Source organism: Dunckerocampus dactyliophorus, chromosome 19 (assembly GCF_027744805.1).
Source record: "Dunckerocampus dactyliophorus isolate RoL2022-P2 chromosome 19, RoL_Ddac_1.1, whole genome shotgun sequence".
Taxonomy (NCBI): Eukaryota; Metazoa; Chordata; class Actinopteri; order Syngnathiformes; family Syngnathidae; genus Dunckerocampus; species Dunckerocampus dactyliophorus.
Window position 1 is genome coordinate 14,389,465 of NC_072837.1, and position 16,466 is coordinate 14,405,930.

The 16,466-nt window shown below is 43.6% G+C and overlaps 2 protein-coding genes and 1 non-coding gene across 3 annotated transcripts; all 3 read left to right on the forward strand.

The window, feature by feature from the left end:
- Nucleotides 1–1,683: 1,683 nt before the first annotated feature.
- On the forward strand, nucleotides 1,684–10,301 carry LOC129172717 (cingulin-like). Its single transcript, XM_054762732.1, has 33 exons — nucleotides 1,684–1,713; nucleotides 4,245–4,452; nucleotides 4,531–4,581; nucleotides 4,727–4,897; nucleotides 4,977–5,030; nucleotides 5,102–5,200; nucleotides 5,259–5,318; nucleotides 5,394–5,447; nucleotides 5,527–5,580; nucleotides 5,655–5,708; nucleotides 5,787–5,840; nucleotides 5,919–5,972; nucleotides 6,054–6,107; nucleotides 6,187–6,240; nucleotides 6,321–6,374; nucleotides 6,453–6,506; nucleotides 6,588–6,641; nucleotides 6,721–6,774; nucleotides 6,855–6,908; nucleotides 6,987–7,040; nucleotides 7,122–7,175; nucleotides 7,255–7,308; nucleotides 7,389–7,442; nucleotides 7,521–7,574; nucleotides 7,656–7,709; nucleotides 7,789–7,842; nucleotides 7,922–7,975; nucleotides 8,053–8,106; nucleotides 8,188–8,241; nucleotides 8,320–8,379; nucleotides 8,455–8,494; nucleotides 8,566–8,676; nucleotides 8,745–10,301. Exons 2-33 carry the CDS (start codon nucleotides 4,270–4,272, stop codon nucleotides 9,038–9,040), a joined length of 2,313 nt encoding a protein of 770 aa, XP_054618707.1. The 5' UTR covers nucleotides 1,684–1,713; nucleotides 4,245–4,269; the 3' UTR covers nucleotides 9,041–10,301.
- A 3,017-nt stretch (nucleotides 10,302–13,318) lies between these two features.
- Nucleotides 13,319–16,394, forward strand: LOC129172218 (ribonucleoside-diphosphate reductase subunit M2-like). Its single transcript, XM_054761749.1, has 10 exons — nucleotides 13,319–13,547; nucleotides 13,625–13,693; nucleotides 14,586–14,729; nucleotides 14,802–14,918; nucleotides 15,000–15,133; nucleotides 15,197–15,291; nucleotides 15,371–15,504; nucleotides 15,571–15,675; nucleotides 15,747–15,860; nucleotides 16,123–16,394. Exons 1-10 carry the CDS (start codon nucleotides 13,458–13,460, stop codon nucleotides 16,273–16,275), a joined length of 1,155 nt encoding a protein of 384 aa, XP_054617724.1. The 5' UTR covers nucleotides 13,319–13,457; the 3' UTR covers nucleotides 16,276–16,394.
- On the forward strand, nucleotides 15,895–16,032 carry LOC129172754 (small nucleolar RNA SNORD94). The gene has a single exon (XR_008567083.1). It is a non-coding gene; the product is annotated as a small nucleolar RNA SNORD94 (small nucleolar RNA).
- Nucleotides 16,395–16,466: the final 72 nt, after the last annotated feature.

Genomic DNA, 16,466 nt, shown 5'->3' on the forward strand with positions numbered 1-16,466 from the left:
TTTATCCCGGCTGGTGAAAACAGCACAGGGGATTGTGGGAAGTACTCAATATATGCGGGCCGGGCATATCGCCGCCGACCCCACCCACCCAGGAAATGGACTGTTGGTTCCGCTTCCTTCTGAGGAACGGTACAGAAACATAAAACCTCCAGACTCAATAACAGTTTTTATTCAAGAGCTGTCCAATCCGTTTCCCACCATGTGCAGTAAAGAACTGAGCTTTGCAATGGACTACACTTTACACTCATCCTACTGCTCATGTGCAGTAAGATTGTTTACATATTTATATCTTCTTAGTATGTTTTCATTTTATTTTTTTACATATGGCTGGGAGTCATATACCCTCACCTATGGTCATGAGCTTCGGGTTGTGACCGAAAGGACAAGATCGCGGGCACAAGCGGCCGAAATGAGTTTTCTCCGTAGGGTGGCTGGGCTCTCCCTTAGAGATAAGGTGAGAAGCACCATCATCCGGGAGAGACTCGGAGTAGAACCGCCAAGTCTTTGAGCATCAACTAGACTAGAGCTGTCCTATCTAGTCTGACTGGTGTGTGTCCCAAGTCTTTGACAATGAACTAGACTAGAGCTGGCCTATCTAGTCTGACTGCTGTTACTTCATGTCTAGAGGGCTCTAATAATGTTAAAAAGCATATTTAGAAAGTTTTCTATGCCCTAACGTTGACAACATTCCATTTATTAATATGGCTCCTACTTCATGGAAATTCACTTATCGTCGTCTGGTCTGGAACCAATTAACCACCATAAACGAGGGATGACTGTAACCCGATATTGTTTTCTTGGCTGACATCGTAACCAGAAATCGCAGCCGATGACGGTTGCCACCTGAGCCATACGTCTGAAATGACGACTGTCTTCTTCTCTTTAAGCCGTAAAATCAGGAGGTCTTGCGCCCTTGTCTCGGTGCGGTCCATGTGTTTGTTACGACGGGTATCTCTCGGTAGTGCAGCAAATCTGACATACGCAAACGCTGTTGCTCAAAAATGGCGGCCACGGTGCATTGCGCGACCACGTGCAAGTATCACGACATTTCGTCTTGGGCACGTGATCCAAGATGGCGGCGTGTTTTGGACACTAAACAAGTGGGCAAAAATTGAAACATGCGATAACTGGGGAGGACGTTAACCGAGGTACCGCTGTACAGTGTTTGGATTTTATTTCATTTAGCCATTTTTATGCTTGATTTTCCATTTTGCTTCCACATGCGCATTTTTACTAATAAGAGGCCGTATTCAACCAAGAGTCTTCTGCAAAAGCTCTGCTGGTGTTCTGTGCTAATTTTGTGAAAAACGGGGCCCTACTTTCAAAATAGCGCAGTCCAAAGAAAAGTGTAAAGCCGACGGATTAAGAACGGGATGCCACTTAAGTTCACATGTGGCTGTGGTCTGCGTATCCAAAGCGCTCTGCTTTGTCGACTTCTCTGTCCACTACGAGCAGGCCTTGACTCAGGGAAAGGAGGTCATAAGACGGCATTCGGCTGCCGATAATGAATACACACTTGCAAAAACTTTCTTTGCTTATTAAACAGATAACACAGGTTGGGCTCGATTCCCGGACAACGATGCTAAAACATTGTTGCAAAGACTGGCACTGGCAGACATGTGACCATGAAGTCAGTGGTTGCCATATTAAGGGGCGCCATTTTCGCATCCACGCACACCTCTCTGGAGGATCACCTCGGCGCTTCCCACCTCTGTAAGTTTCTCCTTAGCTTTTTCTGTGTTTGAGCTTAGTTTAAAGCAAAGAGGAATAGAATGAAATTAGGGCTCGGTCTAAAGCAGGGTGTCCGACTTCCATCACTATTAGAGCAACTTTGGCAAAAAGGAAGGATATTTGGGGTATTTGTCTTTTTTTATTAATATGGCTGCCAACATGCTTTGTTTGTGTTTGCTGGTTCATTGATTACTTCAATGTTTTTGTTCTTAATGGACATGGACCAGGGTTACTGCAGTGGGTTGGTGTCCCATCTTTGTCGTGAAAGGTGTTTGTGCGGGATGGTTCTGTAATATGTGGTCCTGTTCCCTGTGTGTCAATAGTGACAATAGTTCATGTGCAAACAATGCAAATACACATAAAACTAACTTATAGGAAGATATTATTCAAACATTGAAAGACATTTTCAAAACAATAGCAAAACTGCTAGAGGTTCTCAATCCGTGCTTTTTTTTATAGATATTTTTCCATGCTGACGTAGTTTTGTGCTTGCTATTTCCACTCACTTTACATGGCTGCTTCGGACGACAATTAAAGCTTATGATCATAATGACGCCACTTAACACATGTCCTTCATGACTTTAAATAAATGAAATAAGTTTACCTTGATAACATGTTTAATACAGCTATGACATGTTTGGTTTAAAGAATATGACACATTCGATAACAATATGACATGTTTGCTATGAAGAATTTGACATGTTTGGTATTGATAGTCTGTGGTTGTAGTTTATAGGAGAAGTGGACTTGGCACAAGTCATTGGAAGCAGCAAATAAAGAAGTGAAAGCCAACTAGTAAGTTGTAACTTATATTGCTTGTAAAATATATTGTTGGCTGGATATGGCTCAAAATGAATATGACATTGTTTGTGTAACGGATAGGTGGGACTGTTCTGTGATTTATGCAAATTGGCAGCAGTACCTCATCCAAACCGCAGCTTGGCTCACAGCGAGTCCACACGCAACGGAACGTTTGATGGGCTTTATTCGTAGAGTTCAGGTTTCCATCCAGCTGTATGATTTGACCATGTCTGATATCTGTAAGAAACATGGACATGGATATAAGGAGGAAAAAAGATCGATTGTGTCTTAATTTCTCCAAACTTACTAGCGTTTTTTGGTGAGTGGGTGGGGTGTGACGTATTTGCACATGCGTAGTATAAATCTTGTTGCCTGACGTTTACGCGCTGTCGACGGATGACGTAGATTTCCGTGCGTTGTAGTCCAAATCGGCTTGCCTAACACGTGACTACCAAAAAATAGCCTAGACGCGTTCTGCACATGCATACAACTATAGACGCTGCATCGAGCGCTGAGCCGTACGTCAACGTCGCCGCCATACTGGATGTGTCAAGGCTGCGCTGTAAATGAACACAAGGTAATGTACTTACTTTCATAAAGCGCCTTTCTACAAAGAAATTTAACTTAAGTCCTCTCGTTTATACATTCACACACGCACTAATATACTTGGGAAACAGTTAGGTACCAAATATTCGAGAAGATGAAATACATTGTTTTTGGTGCCTAAAATGTTTCCCAACTATATTAGTACGTGTGTGAATGTATAGGCGAGAGGAATTAAGTTAAATTTCTTTGTCGAAAGGCGCTTTGTGAACGTAAGTACATTTACTTGTGTTCATTTACAGCGCAGCCTTAACACATCCAATATGGCGGCGACGTTGATGTACGGCTCAGCGCTCGATGCGGCGGCTATATCTACGGTGACAACCGTTAGCTTGCACGTTCACCATCAACACAAACGCGCTGCTACACAACACTACACAACAATGGGCGCAATTCGTCGCGCCGCGAAGCGGAAAAAAAATCCCCATGCGGAAAAAAAATCCCCACGTGTACAGTCAACGCTCATTTCCTCTGTGTGGTGTACTTGGCGCCCTCTACAGGCGGGTTTTTTTTAGGCAATGTGTAACTTAATATACACACTCAACAAAAATATAAATGCAACACTTTTGTTTCTGCTCCCATTTTTTATGAGATTAACTCAAAGATCTAAAACTTTTTCCACATACACGATATCACCATTTCGTATTTCTCTCAAATATTGTTCACAAATCTGTCTAAATCTGTGATAGTGAGCACTTCTCCTTTGCTGAGATAATCCGTCCCACCTCACAGTGTGCCATATCAAGCTGCTGATTGGACACCATGATTAGTGCACAGGTGTGCCTTAGACTATTCCTAAAGTCTATTCCAAACTATTCCTAAAGTCATTCTACATTTCATCACTCAACCATTTCTACAGCATTTCAGCTCAGACACTCACATGAAATTTCTCTAGTTGTGAATCCAACTGGCAATACTATGTTTTCATGGTCAAGGAATCTAAACATAATTTAGGACTGATATTTATGGTGTAAAACACAATATGAGGGGGGGGAATTGTGGCTCAGAGTGCTTTTCTAGTTACGAATGTTGAACAAGCTACTGTAGATATATCGAGAATAAAAGCTACTGGAGTTGAGGCGATCAACTGTCTTGTCAAGCTCCCGTAGGCTCCATCGCAGGGGAACTTGCAACATGCAGAGGAAGGTGGACATACCGGGCAAGAAGCCTCAAAAGGCCTTGCTCCTCCTGGCGGGCAACGTCCGCTCCACTTTCATCTTTGGACTCATCTTCATCACCACGGTTTCGGCACCGGCTAACGTCGTGCAGAATCTGCCAGAACATGTGATCAAGCTGGACGGTGCAAACATCAACCAGGTAAAACCGCACCTCGATACTGTATTTACATATAGACAGGAAGTACTACAGTATTACCCACTAGGTGTACTCCTCCAGACCCTGACACATGTGGACAAGCCGGACACTGTCGCAGTAAACATCAACCAGGTAAATACACACGATCATATTTATTTAAAAAAAGCGCACTCATCTGTCAGAAATGGAAAAAAAAGCCGCAGATGTTCAGTTAGAAATATGCTTTATTTGCATATTTTGGACTGGAAGTACTACAGTATTTTAACATGTACTGCAGGATCTGACAGCACGTGTGGACACCCTGGACAGAGACGTAGTAATGACTGTGAACTCTACAAAGAAAGCAGACGTCCACCCTCAAACGTATACATATATCTTCCCGGAAAGTCTGATGGCACTCGTGTACAAGCTGGACACTGCAGGAGCAGTAAACAGCATTAAAATTGAGGTAAAAACACACATGGTTACTTTATTTTCATAGACACAGACAAGTACTACAGTATTACTCCATACACGTACTCCTACAGGCTCTCGAAACACGCATGCTGGACAAGATGGACATTGCAGAAGCAAAACTTAAGGTAAAAACACACCTGGACACTTTATTTGCATACATGGACAAGGAGTACTACAATAACACACGACTTTGCAGGTTCTGGAAGAGCGCATCCAGGCTCAGGAAGCACTCATGATGGACAAGCTGAACAAGCTGAATAAGCTGGAGCGGGATATCGAAGAAGCAAAACTGAAGGTAAACGCACATGGATACTTTATTTGCGTAGTATTACTCACAACATGTAATCCGGCAGGTTCTGGAGGCACGTATACTGGACAAAATGGACAAGCACACTGCAGAAGCAAAACAAAAGGTAAAACACACATGGATACTTTATTTGCGGACAGAAAGTACCTACAGTATTACGCACAACATGGTATTCCTACAGGCTCTGACCACACGTGTGGACAAGCTGGACACAGTCACAGAAAACATCAGCCAGGTAAAAAAACACTGAGATACTTTATTATGTACATGGACGGGAAATACGACAGGATAACCCACAAAATGCACCCCAACAGGCTCTGACCACACGGGTGGACACGCTGGACACAGTCACAGAAAACATCAACCAGGTAAAACACACCTAGATACTTTATTATGTACATGGATGGGCAGTATACAGTATTACCCAATGGTATTTCTACAGGCTCTGACCGCACGTGTGGACAAGCTGGACAGAGTCACAGAAAACATCAACCAGGTAAAACAAACCTAGATACTTTATTTACGTACATGGACGGGAAATACAACAGGATAACCCACAACATGCACCCTACAGACTCTGAAAAAACGTGTGGACACGCTGGACACAGTCACAGAAAAGATCAGCCAGGTAAAACAAACCTAGATACTTTATTTAAGTACATGGACGAGAAATACGACAGGATAACCCACAACATGCACCCTACAGACTCTGACCGCACGTGTGGACACGCTGGACACAGTCACAGAAAAGATCAGCCAGGTAAAACACACCTAGATACTTTTATTTACATACATGGACGGGCAGTACTACAGTATTACCCACAACATGGTATTCCTACAGGCTCTGACGGCACGTGTGGACACGCTGGACACAGTCACAGAAAACATCAGCCAGGTAAAAAAACACTGAGATACTTTATTTACGTACATGGACGGGAAATACAACAGGATAACCCACAACATGCACCCTACAGACTCTGAAAAAACGTGTGGACACGCTGGACACAGTCACAGAAAACATCAACCAGGTAAAACACACCTAGATACTTTATTATGTACATGGACGGGCAGTACTGCAGTATTTACCCACAACATGTTATTTCTCCAGGCTCTGACCGCACGTGTGGACACGCTGGACACAGTCACAGAAAACATCAACCAGGTAAAACACACCTAGATACTTTATTTAAGTACATGGACGAGAAATACGACAGGATAACCCACAACATGCACCCTACAGACTCTGACCGCACGTGTGGACACGCTGGACACAGTCACAGAAAAGATCAGCCAGGTAAAACACACCTAGATACTTTTATTTACATACATGGACGGGCAGTACTACAGTATTACCCACAACATGGTATTCCTACAGGCTCTGACGGCACGTGTGGACACGCTGGACACAGTCACAGAAAACATCAGCCAGGTAAAAAAACACTGAGATACTTTATTTACGTACATGGACGGGAAATACAACAGGATAACCCACAACATGCACCCTACAGACTCTGAAAAAACGTGTGGACACGCTGGACACAGTCACAGAAAACATCAACCAGGTAAAACACACCTAGATACTTTATTATGTACATGGACGGGCAGTACTACAGTATTTACCCACAACATGTTATTTCTCCAGGCTCTGACCGCACGTGTGGACACGCTGGACACAGTCACAGAAAACATCAACCAGGTAAAACACACCTAGATACTTTATTTAAGTACATGGACGAGAAATACGACAGGATAACCCACAACATGCACCCTACAGACTCTGACCGCACGTGTGGACACGCTGGACACAGTCACAGAAAAGATCAGCCAGGTAAAACACACCTAGATACTTTTATTTACATACATGGACGGGCAGTACTACAGTATTACCCACAACATGGTATTCCTACAGGCTCTGACGGCACGTGTGGACACGCTGGACACAGTCACAGAAAACATCAGCCAGGTAAAAAAACACTGAGATACTTTATTTACGTACATGGACGGGAAATACAACAGGATAACCCACAACATGCACCCTACAGACTCTGAAAAAACGTGTGGACACGCTGGACACAGTCACAGAAAACATCAACCAGGTAAAACACACCTAGATACTTTATTATGTACATGGACGGGCAGTACTACAGTATTTACCCACAACATGTTATTTCTCCAGGCTCTGACCGCACGTGTGGACACGCTGGACACAGTCACAGAAAACATCAACCAGGTAAAACACACCTAGATACTTTATTTAAGTACATGGACGAGAAATACGACAGGATAACCCACAACATGCACCCTACAGACTCTGACCGCACGTGTGGACACGCTGGACACAGTCACAGAAAAGATCAGCCAGGTAAAACACACCTAGATACTTTTATTTACATACATGGACGGGCAGTACTACAGTATTACCCACAACATGGTATTCCTACAGGCTCTGACGGCACGTGTGGACACGCTGGACACAGTCACAGAAAACATCAGCCAGGTAAAAAAACACTGAGATACTTTATTTACGTACATGGACGGGAAATACAACAGGATAACCCACAACATGCACCCTACAGACTCTGAAAAAACGTGTGGACACGCTGGACACAGTCACAGAAAACATCAACCAGGTAAAACACACCTAGATACTTTATTATGTACATGGACGGGCAGTACTGCAGTATTACCCACAACATGGTATTTCTACAGGCTCTGACCGCACGTGTGGACACGCTGGACACAGTCACAGAAAACATCAGCCAGGTAAAACACACACCTAGATACTTTGTTATGTACATGAATTGGCAGTACTACAGTATTACACAATGGTATTTTTACAGGCTCTAACTGCACGTGTGGACAAGCTGGACACAGTCACAGAAAACATCAGCCAGGTAAAACACACCTAGATACTGTAGTACTGCCCGTCCATGTATGTAAATACAAGTATTACCCACAACATGGTATTTCTACAGGCTCTGACTGCACACGTGGACACGCTGGACACAGTCACAGAAAACATCAGCCAGGTAAAACACGCTTGAATCATTTATTTATGTACTTGAATGAGAGGTTACAGTATTTACCCACAACATGCACCCCTACAGATTCTGAAAGAACGTGTGGACACGCTGGACAAAAAAGCAGCAAACACTGAGGACGTTAAGGTAAGAACACATACGGATGTTGACATACATGGACGGGAAGTACTACAGTATTACCCATAACATGTACTCCTATAGGAGCTGAAAGAACGTGTGGACCAGCTGTATGAGGTAGCAGGTAAGTGAGAGAGTAAAGGTCATAGGAGTGTAGTTGACCTATGACCTGACAACTCATGTGTCATCCTGCAGACAAACGTAAGGTGGGCTTCTCAGCATCACGGGGCGACAAAAAGAAGGTTGACAAGGTGGTCTTCAGCAATGTGTACGCCAACGTGGGTAACACATATAACTCCGACACAGGTAGGATGTCGCCTAACAAGTCATCACCACTGGGGGGGCGCTAATAGGTGTGTGATTTTCCTCTGCAGGTGTTTTCACAGCCCCCTGCAAGGGCCTCTACTTCTTCACCCTGACCTACCACAAGAAAGATGGGTACATTGATCTAGGCTTGTATCGGAAGAAAGGGAATGAGAGGAAGAAGTGGATCATGGGGATCATAGACAACACCTACTATTACAATCACAGTGGCACCAGCAGCAGGATCATAGAACTGGATAAGGGAGAAACCGTGTTTGTCACGCCTTATAGTGCCCATGAGTACGAGACAACTGCTAAACTGTTTGGATATACCGCTTTCAGCGGCTTCCTCATTGCTCCCATGTAAAGTAGAGGTCAGCGCATCCATCCATGATGTTACCAATAATACCAGGGCGGTATCACTATGGGATGGATGCTAGCATGAGTTGATGTGTTTATTCCATAATATTTGTGTGTGGGTTTTCTTGTGTGTAATGTTGTGTGCAACCTTGTGATGGCGACTTGTCTGGTCCCGTTGCGTTTTATCGATATCTGAGTGGCACGCGTTAGGATTGAACAGTTGGTGTATCGGCTGATGCCACCTACTGATCATGTTTTGAGTATTGTACTGTACTACATTGTTTTCCTAAAGGACTGTTTGCCACCATTAGGCGGCTGCCTAGAGGGCGCCCTAATGCGTTGAGCACCTAAGCCACACCCCACGTAACACCCATGCGGACTAGCTATGTTTGTCAGCAAACAATAGCAATTTGGTTAAGTTTAGCTGCTAACGTTAGCGCAACACAAGGCAAACAGTCCCTTATCATACACAGTATTTTATCTTGTTTTCATGTGTACTTAACATCGTGATGGCGGCTTGTCCGGTCACGTTGTGTTTTATCATATTTTGGATGTTTGTAGCCTAGGGCACCAACTTGGGAAGTTGTTGCACGTATTACATCTTGCTCGTTTCCTGCGTCGAGCACGTATGCCCCACGTAACACCCACGCGCACTAGCTATGTTTGGTTAAGCTTAGCTGTTAATGTTAGCATGAGAATTTTTATGGTAATTGTGACAAATCTGGACATATTATATAAAACTATTGCTAACATGCTAGCCGTGGGTGAATTTCTCATACTTGGTAACCTAGAGTTGCCAACAGTGCCTTTAAATGTTTGCATTATTTGACAAATATCTGCATTGCTAACGTATCTTTTACTTTATCATTCTACATATTATGCCAACATGCCACTGGATGTGTGAATGTCGTCTGCAATCAATAAATGCTGACATTGGCAAGCTTACCTTATTTCACAATTAGCTAAGTGCTAACGTCAGCAAGGAGTGTAAAGTTGACTATAGGGGTGTTTCATGTCTAGAGGTCTAAATTACAGAAGTGTAGAAGGTGGTAAACAGGTTTTCTATCATTTTCTCTTGTCTAAATCATGTAAAGGTGACTAGGGGTGTTCTAATGTTCAAAAGTGACTTTGGAAGGTGTAGAGTGGAAAAGTTTGAATGATGCATCAAATGCACAAATAATGAAGCAGATGGAAGAAATACAGTCATTCCTTGCCATATCATGGTTTTTCAAACGTTAATGAATAAACAAAGCTGTTCTGTGCTTGGATATGGCCTATTAATTCAAACATGCAAATTTGTTTTTTTTGCCTAAATGAAGCATTATCAAGCATTAAAGGGCTAAATCAAGCAGCTAAATGAAGTAAAATACAAGGCGGAAGACGTGCCAATTGTGCATGCAGTATTCTACATTGGTCACTAGGTGTCAGTAATTCCAACGTAATACAGTGTTCCTTCTCTACGCGGTTAACTTTAAAACTGACTCGCTTTTACCCGGGGGTTTTGTGTGCAATTTTTTTTTTTACAGTGTATGAACCACTGATCTGTATTATATATCTGGATATCTCATACGTCGCACGCCGCCGTGCAAGCCGCTGAAGCCACAGAGACGCCATCTTATCACTCACATCTCGACTACATTCGCACAGCGTACATAGTGTACAAAGCAGATGAAGAGGCTCGCAGAACATCTATATTTTACATTAAAGAGCGGGGAGATTCTCCCATTCCTTCAAGTAACGCAACCTTTGTCCCTTAAAAACGATTTGATACGTTATTCTCTATCTTTTGGCTATATTAAATGTAAATGTCCCCTTCCAATTCTCATTGCCTTTGGGACAAAATTCTACTCTGCACCCTGGCTCAGCACTCCCCTATAGCAATGCATAGTTTTACTCCTCTAGAAAGAGATTTTAATTTTAACTGCATATCCCATCCCTTTTTGCCACTCAAATCCATGGTCATGATCCTCTACTTTTTATTCTTACTTTCATACAATTCACTATGCTCTCACATGTACAAAATATGAATCATAAAAGAGAGTGACTTTGGACAAGTTTTAAAATCATTTAACATTTTGCTGATTTTTTTTTGTTTGTGTTATGAAATAGAAATAACTTCTTTTCTGATATAGAAATATATTTTAGCAAAAACCATAGGAATAATATGTGATAACCATAATGTGTAATAACCATAAACACATACACACACACACACAGAAACACTGAAACAAAACCATATGCTTTGGATAAGACAATACGTTGTTTGCAGTCTCAAACATACCAGTATGCATGTTCAGTAATATTATTTTCCAGAACATATCATATGAATGAATCCTTTTACGTCAGTCATTCAGCAGCAAAAAAATAAAAATAAATTGTTGTTTATCCAAATGAAGGGTCATGCCGGGTTAATTGTTTGCAAACTGGCTTGCTAACTGCACTGCATACAATGCCTGGTGAGCATCATGGAAACACTGAGATTCTCCCATTCCTTCAAGTAACGCAACCTTCGTCCCTTAAAAAAATACATATATCATGATATAACAAAAAAGTACGTACATTTCCTCTTAGCTATTATAGAGCTATATAAACGTATCAATTCTGGACATACATTTAATCAGAGGAATTTTACACGATCGAAAATATCTGAGAGAGCGACAGTGCAAAACCCTTAAATTATCAATGATAAATCTACATTTCAATCATACTTACACGTGAAATGTTCGTCCACAGCCTTTGAACTGGCGATATGTGCAGTTAATAGCTGCGCATGCAGGCATCTTAAGGCAAAATTTGTGTCCAATCCGAATTAATAAAAGAAGTTCACCACGAATGCAAAAGCTTGTCCGAGAAGTGTTTCTTGAGAGTGGCAATATGGCGGCCGTGTGGCTTCACAAGTCATCGCCAATGAGCTATCCAGATATATAATACAGATCAGTGGTATGAACGCGCATTGTGTTCTCTGCGTCCTGATTCGCTAAGGGAGAACAGGCATTGTGTTCTGCGTCCCGATTGGCTAAGGGACTGTAGTGACTGCCTAATTTACATAATTGTTCAACCACTAGCATTGAGCCACACTGCTAGCGGTAATTTTAGTGCTCTAAGTTTAATATCCAGCATACATCATGAGCGAATGCTCTTTTTTAAATGTTTTTTTTCCCTTGTCCCCTTGGGAAACACGCATGTTCTAAATAAATGGTGAATTAGTGAAACAGTGAAAACAGTGAAACAGTCGCACTTTCATAGCTGATTTTAAGCTGAAAGCCTGGACAGAACCTGGTCCCCACCAGGCTATGAGCTTAGCCTAAGTTACCATGGTGATAGAGCTACTTTAAAAGAGAGCTACCTTTGCTGAGTCTGGCTTTCTACTCAACTCAGCTCGCTAACCCACTAAACTCGCTTCACAGAAACCCCCCTAAGACTGAGTAAGTGGGTGTGTGATTAATAAACCGACATTATCTGCATTTATACAAAATACAATATTTACATTAAAAAACACGATTTACATTTGGGTCCGCATGGTGGCTTAGCATGTTGGCCACACAGAAAGGAGATTGGGTAGATTTGGATTCGAATCTCCGTTGGGCATCTCTGTGTGGAGTTTGCATGTTCTTCCCGTGCGCGTGTAGGTTTTCTCCGGGTACTCCGGTTTCTTCCCATATTCCAAAAACCACGCATGTTAGGCTAATTGGAGACTCTAAATTGTCCATAGGTATGAATGTGAGTGTGAATGGTTGTTTGTGCCCTTTGATTGGCTGGTAGGCCAGGGTGTACCCTGCCTGTCGCCCAAATTCAGCTGGGATAGGCTCCAGCATACACACGACCAGAGTGAGGATAAGAGGCATAGAAGATGGATGGATGGATTTACATTTGTTACAGCTATGATTTAGATAGCGCCAAATCACTGGAAAACCACTTTTATCTGTTTTAAATGTTTGAATTGGAGAAAGCTAAATCAGAAAGTTATAAAGGCTTTAATTAAATTAAATTAAAATAATTAAATTGACTACAATTTAAATATCAGATTTACCACCACATCAATTATATACTGTAAAGATGTACAGGTATGTACTGTATGTCAAGAGTCCTACGTGCATTTCCATCATAAATTTAATCGGGATGTTGTGTAAGCATTTTGTTGAGTTTTGTAACTTTCCACTTTCCGGCAGAAGTCGCCAAGTCACGTGAAGGCAAAGAGCCTTGCGATTGGTGAATTTACAACGTCACTCTTAAAGAGCCAGCACAAGCTGCGCTCCTATTGGTCCACAGCGTTCCGGCGCCAATGTTCCAATAAAGTGACGAGCGGCCAACAGAAGCCGCTTCACTTTATGCTGTTCGTCTGTCTCCCTGTTAGTTTAGAGCGTGTGCTTTGCTAGACAAATTTTGTTTTTTTTTTAAACTCCTTCACTCTTTTATTTGTCAAAATGCAGTCTGTTCGCTCGCCTCTTTCCGTCTACAACGAGAACAAGTTGAGCGGTGACGTAAGCACCATGTCGCTGGATAAAGAAAACACGGTGAGCGTCAAAAAACAACTATAAATGTCGTTCGAGCATTGAACGTTTGTCTTCTAAAAGTCTCTTTTGTCTCGCAGCCTCCGAGCCTGAGCACTGCGCGCATCTTGGCGTCGAAAACCGCGCGCAAAATTTTCTCCGACACTCCGGTAAGTGGGGTCAAAGGTGATTTAAAGTTTCAAGTGTTTGATCGGTAAAAAAAATACAGCTGTGCCTGGGGCGCCAACATATGTGCCGCGCATCAGCTGTTTTATTTTGTGTTGGCGCGCATCAGCTGTTTTACTGTATTGTGTGTTGGCGCGTACAGCTGCTAGAAGCTAAAGGTTTTGTTAGCATAACTTAGTAGTGATGTGTCGGTCACCAACGAATCGGCTCGAAGAACCAGCTCGTTGAAATGGACGACAGTAGCTGGTTTGTCGCTGGGATCCGATTAGTTTTTTTCTCTTCTTTTTTTGTGTTAAAGGTGAATGTTATTGGTCAAGATATGTGGCGTCGTCGCTGGGTCCACACTGACCTAGGGGGCGGGTGAAGGGTGTTGCTGTGGTGCTCGCCGAAGGTGCTGGCCCTTTTTAGTGAGCGGAGCCAAAAGAACAGCTCTTAAAAGAGCCAAATTTCCATCACTAAATGTGTCAGTCGCGAACTAATCGGCTTTTGAGATGAACAAAATGTTTTGTATTTTATAATATAATTTTGTAGCTGTTAATTTAGGTTTAAATAAATACTTTAATAATAAGAATTTGATATCATGTATTTCACACAATACACATAATTTGGTAATAAATGAATTTAAGACAACAAAATCTGAGGAGCCGAAAGAGCCAAAAAAGCCGGCTCTCTAACAACAGCCGAAACTTCCATCACTATAACTTAGCATGTTTGCTCATAATGGTAGCTCTAGCTAACATGCTAACTTGAAATGACATCACCTTCCATGTAAATACACATTTATATGACTATATTTTATATTTATATGACGTTACACACCGACCTCAGTGAGATGAAGAAAGCAAGCATTACGGTCTTTGTCTTGCTGTCCTTCAGAACAAAGGTGTTAAGAGTGGCGGTGAGGAGGTGGAACCTCTACTGAAGGACAACCCCCGCCGCTTTGTCATCTTCCCCATCCAGTACCACGACATCTGGCGCATGTACAAGAAGGCCGAGGCGTCTTTCTGGACAGCAGAAGAGGTAAAGATGGCCGCCCGCCGTGTGTATCTGTCTGTGTTGTTGTTGTTGCATGATGGGATGTCGTGTGTGCAGGTGGACCTGTCCAAGGACCTGCAGCACTGGGAGACTCTGAAGGAAGACGAGAAGTTCTTCATCTCTCACGTGTTGGCCTTCTTCGCCGCCAGCGACGGCATCGTCAACGAGAACCTGGTGAGTGCTTCATGTGTATGCCAGGTGTGCTGCTTTTCCACCGTGCGGTGAGCGTCCTGCTGATGTGTGCTTATCCACCAGGTGGAGCGCTTCACACAGGAAGTGCAGGTGACGGAGGCGCGCTGTTTCTACGGTTTCCAGATCGCCATGGAGAACATTCACTCTGAGATGTACAGCCTCCTCATTGACACCTATATCAAAGACCCCAAAGAAAGGTGAGACCGTCGCTTCTCCACGTGTGCTGCAGTGTGGTCTGAATGTGTTTTTGATCCCCGCAGAGAGTACCTCTTCAACGCCATCGAGACCATGCCGTGTGTTAAGAAGAAGGCTGACTGGGCGCTAAACTGGATCGGTAACAAGAACGCCACCTATGGTGAGCGGGTGCCGTTGCCATCATTGTCTTGCCTATTTGTCCCCGACTCGCTTGTCTCTTACATATGTCCCGTCTCCAGGTGAGCGTGTGGTGGCCTTTGCTGCCGTGGAGGGGATCTTTTTCTCTGGCTCCTTTGCTGCCATCTTCTGGCTGAAGAAACGTGGCCTGATGCCCGGCTTGACGTTCTCCAACGAGCTCATCAGCAGAGATGAGGTGAGACCCTGCCCCCCCGCAGTCCAAGCATGGTGACGGCACGCATTGACCGGTGGTGTGTTTCAGGGTCTCCACTGCGACTTCGCTTGTCTGATGTTCAAGCACCTGCTCAACAAGCCATCCGTCCACACAGTCACCACCATCATCAAGAACGCGGTGGAGATTGAACAGGTGAGTGCGTCCACCGGCCCACTGACCGCCCTGCCCTCCCCATCCATCTGACGGCCGCTCTTTGTGTTCAGGAGTTCCTGACTCAGGCACTGCCTGTCAATCTCATCGGGATGAACTGCAAGCTAATGAAGCGTTACATAGAGTTTGTCGCCGACAGGCTGATGATGGAGCTCGGCTTTGACAAGGTGACCTTGATATGCGGCCAGGGCGGAGCATGGCTGCGTGATGATGAGAGGCGCAGGGGTACGGACCTCAGCCGCTCATGGGGGCTGAGTGTTGCCGCCCACGCTCCGCCAGAGGGCATGTGGTCCACTGGAGGACGAGTGGTGACACGAAACAGACGCCTGTCTGAACGCTCGCCAAGGCTTCGCCCCCTACTCTACGCTCACCTTCTCAAACCTTTTGATGCTCTTCTTCATCATACTCACTGTGTGTGTATGTGTATAGATATACCGTGTGGAGAACCCCTTTGACTTCATGGAAAACATCTCTCTGGAGGGAAAGACCAACTTCTTTGAGAAGCGTGTTGGCGAGTACCAGAGAATGGGTGTCATGGCCGCCACCACTGGCAACACCTTCACGCTGGATGCTGACTTCTGACCACACACACTCCTCTGCAGCTCCTGGATTGTGTCTTTTATTGTAAATAGCTTTTTCTAATAAAATGTATTTATGTCTTATGTTTGTCTTGGTGACCTGATGATGGTTGAATTGTTGACTTTTGGAAATTTTATGTAAATTAACTTTGTTATACTTATAAACACTTTAGTTTGTTTTGTGTACTTTTGTGT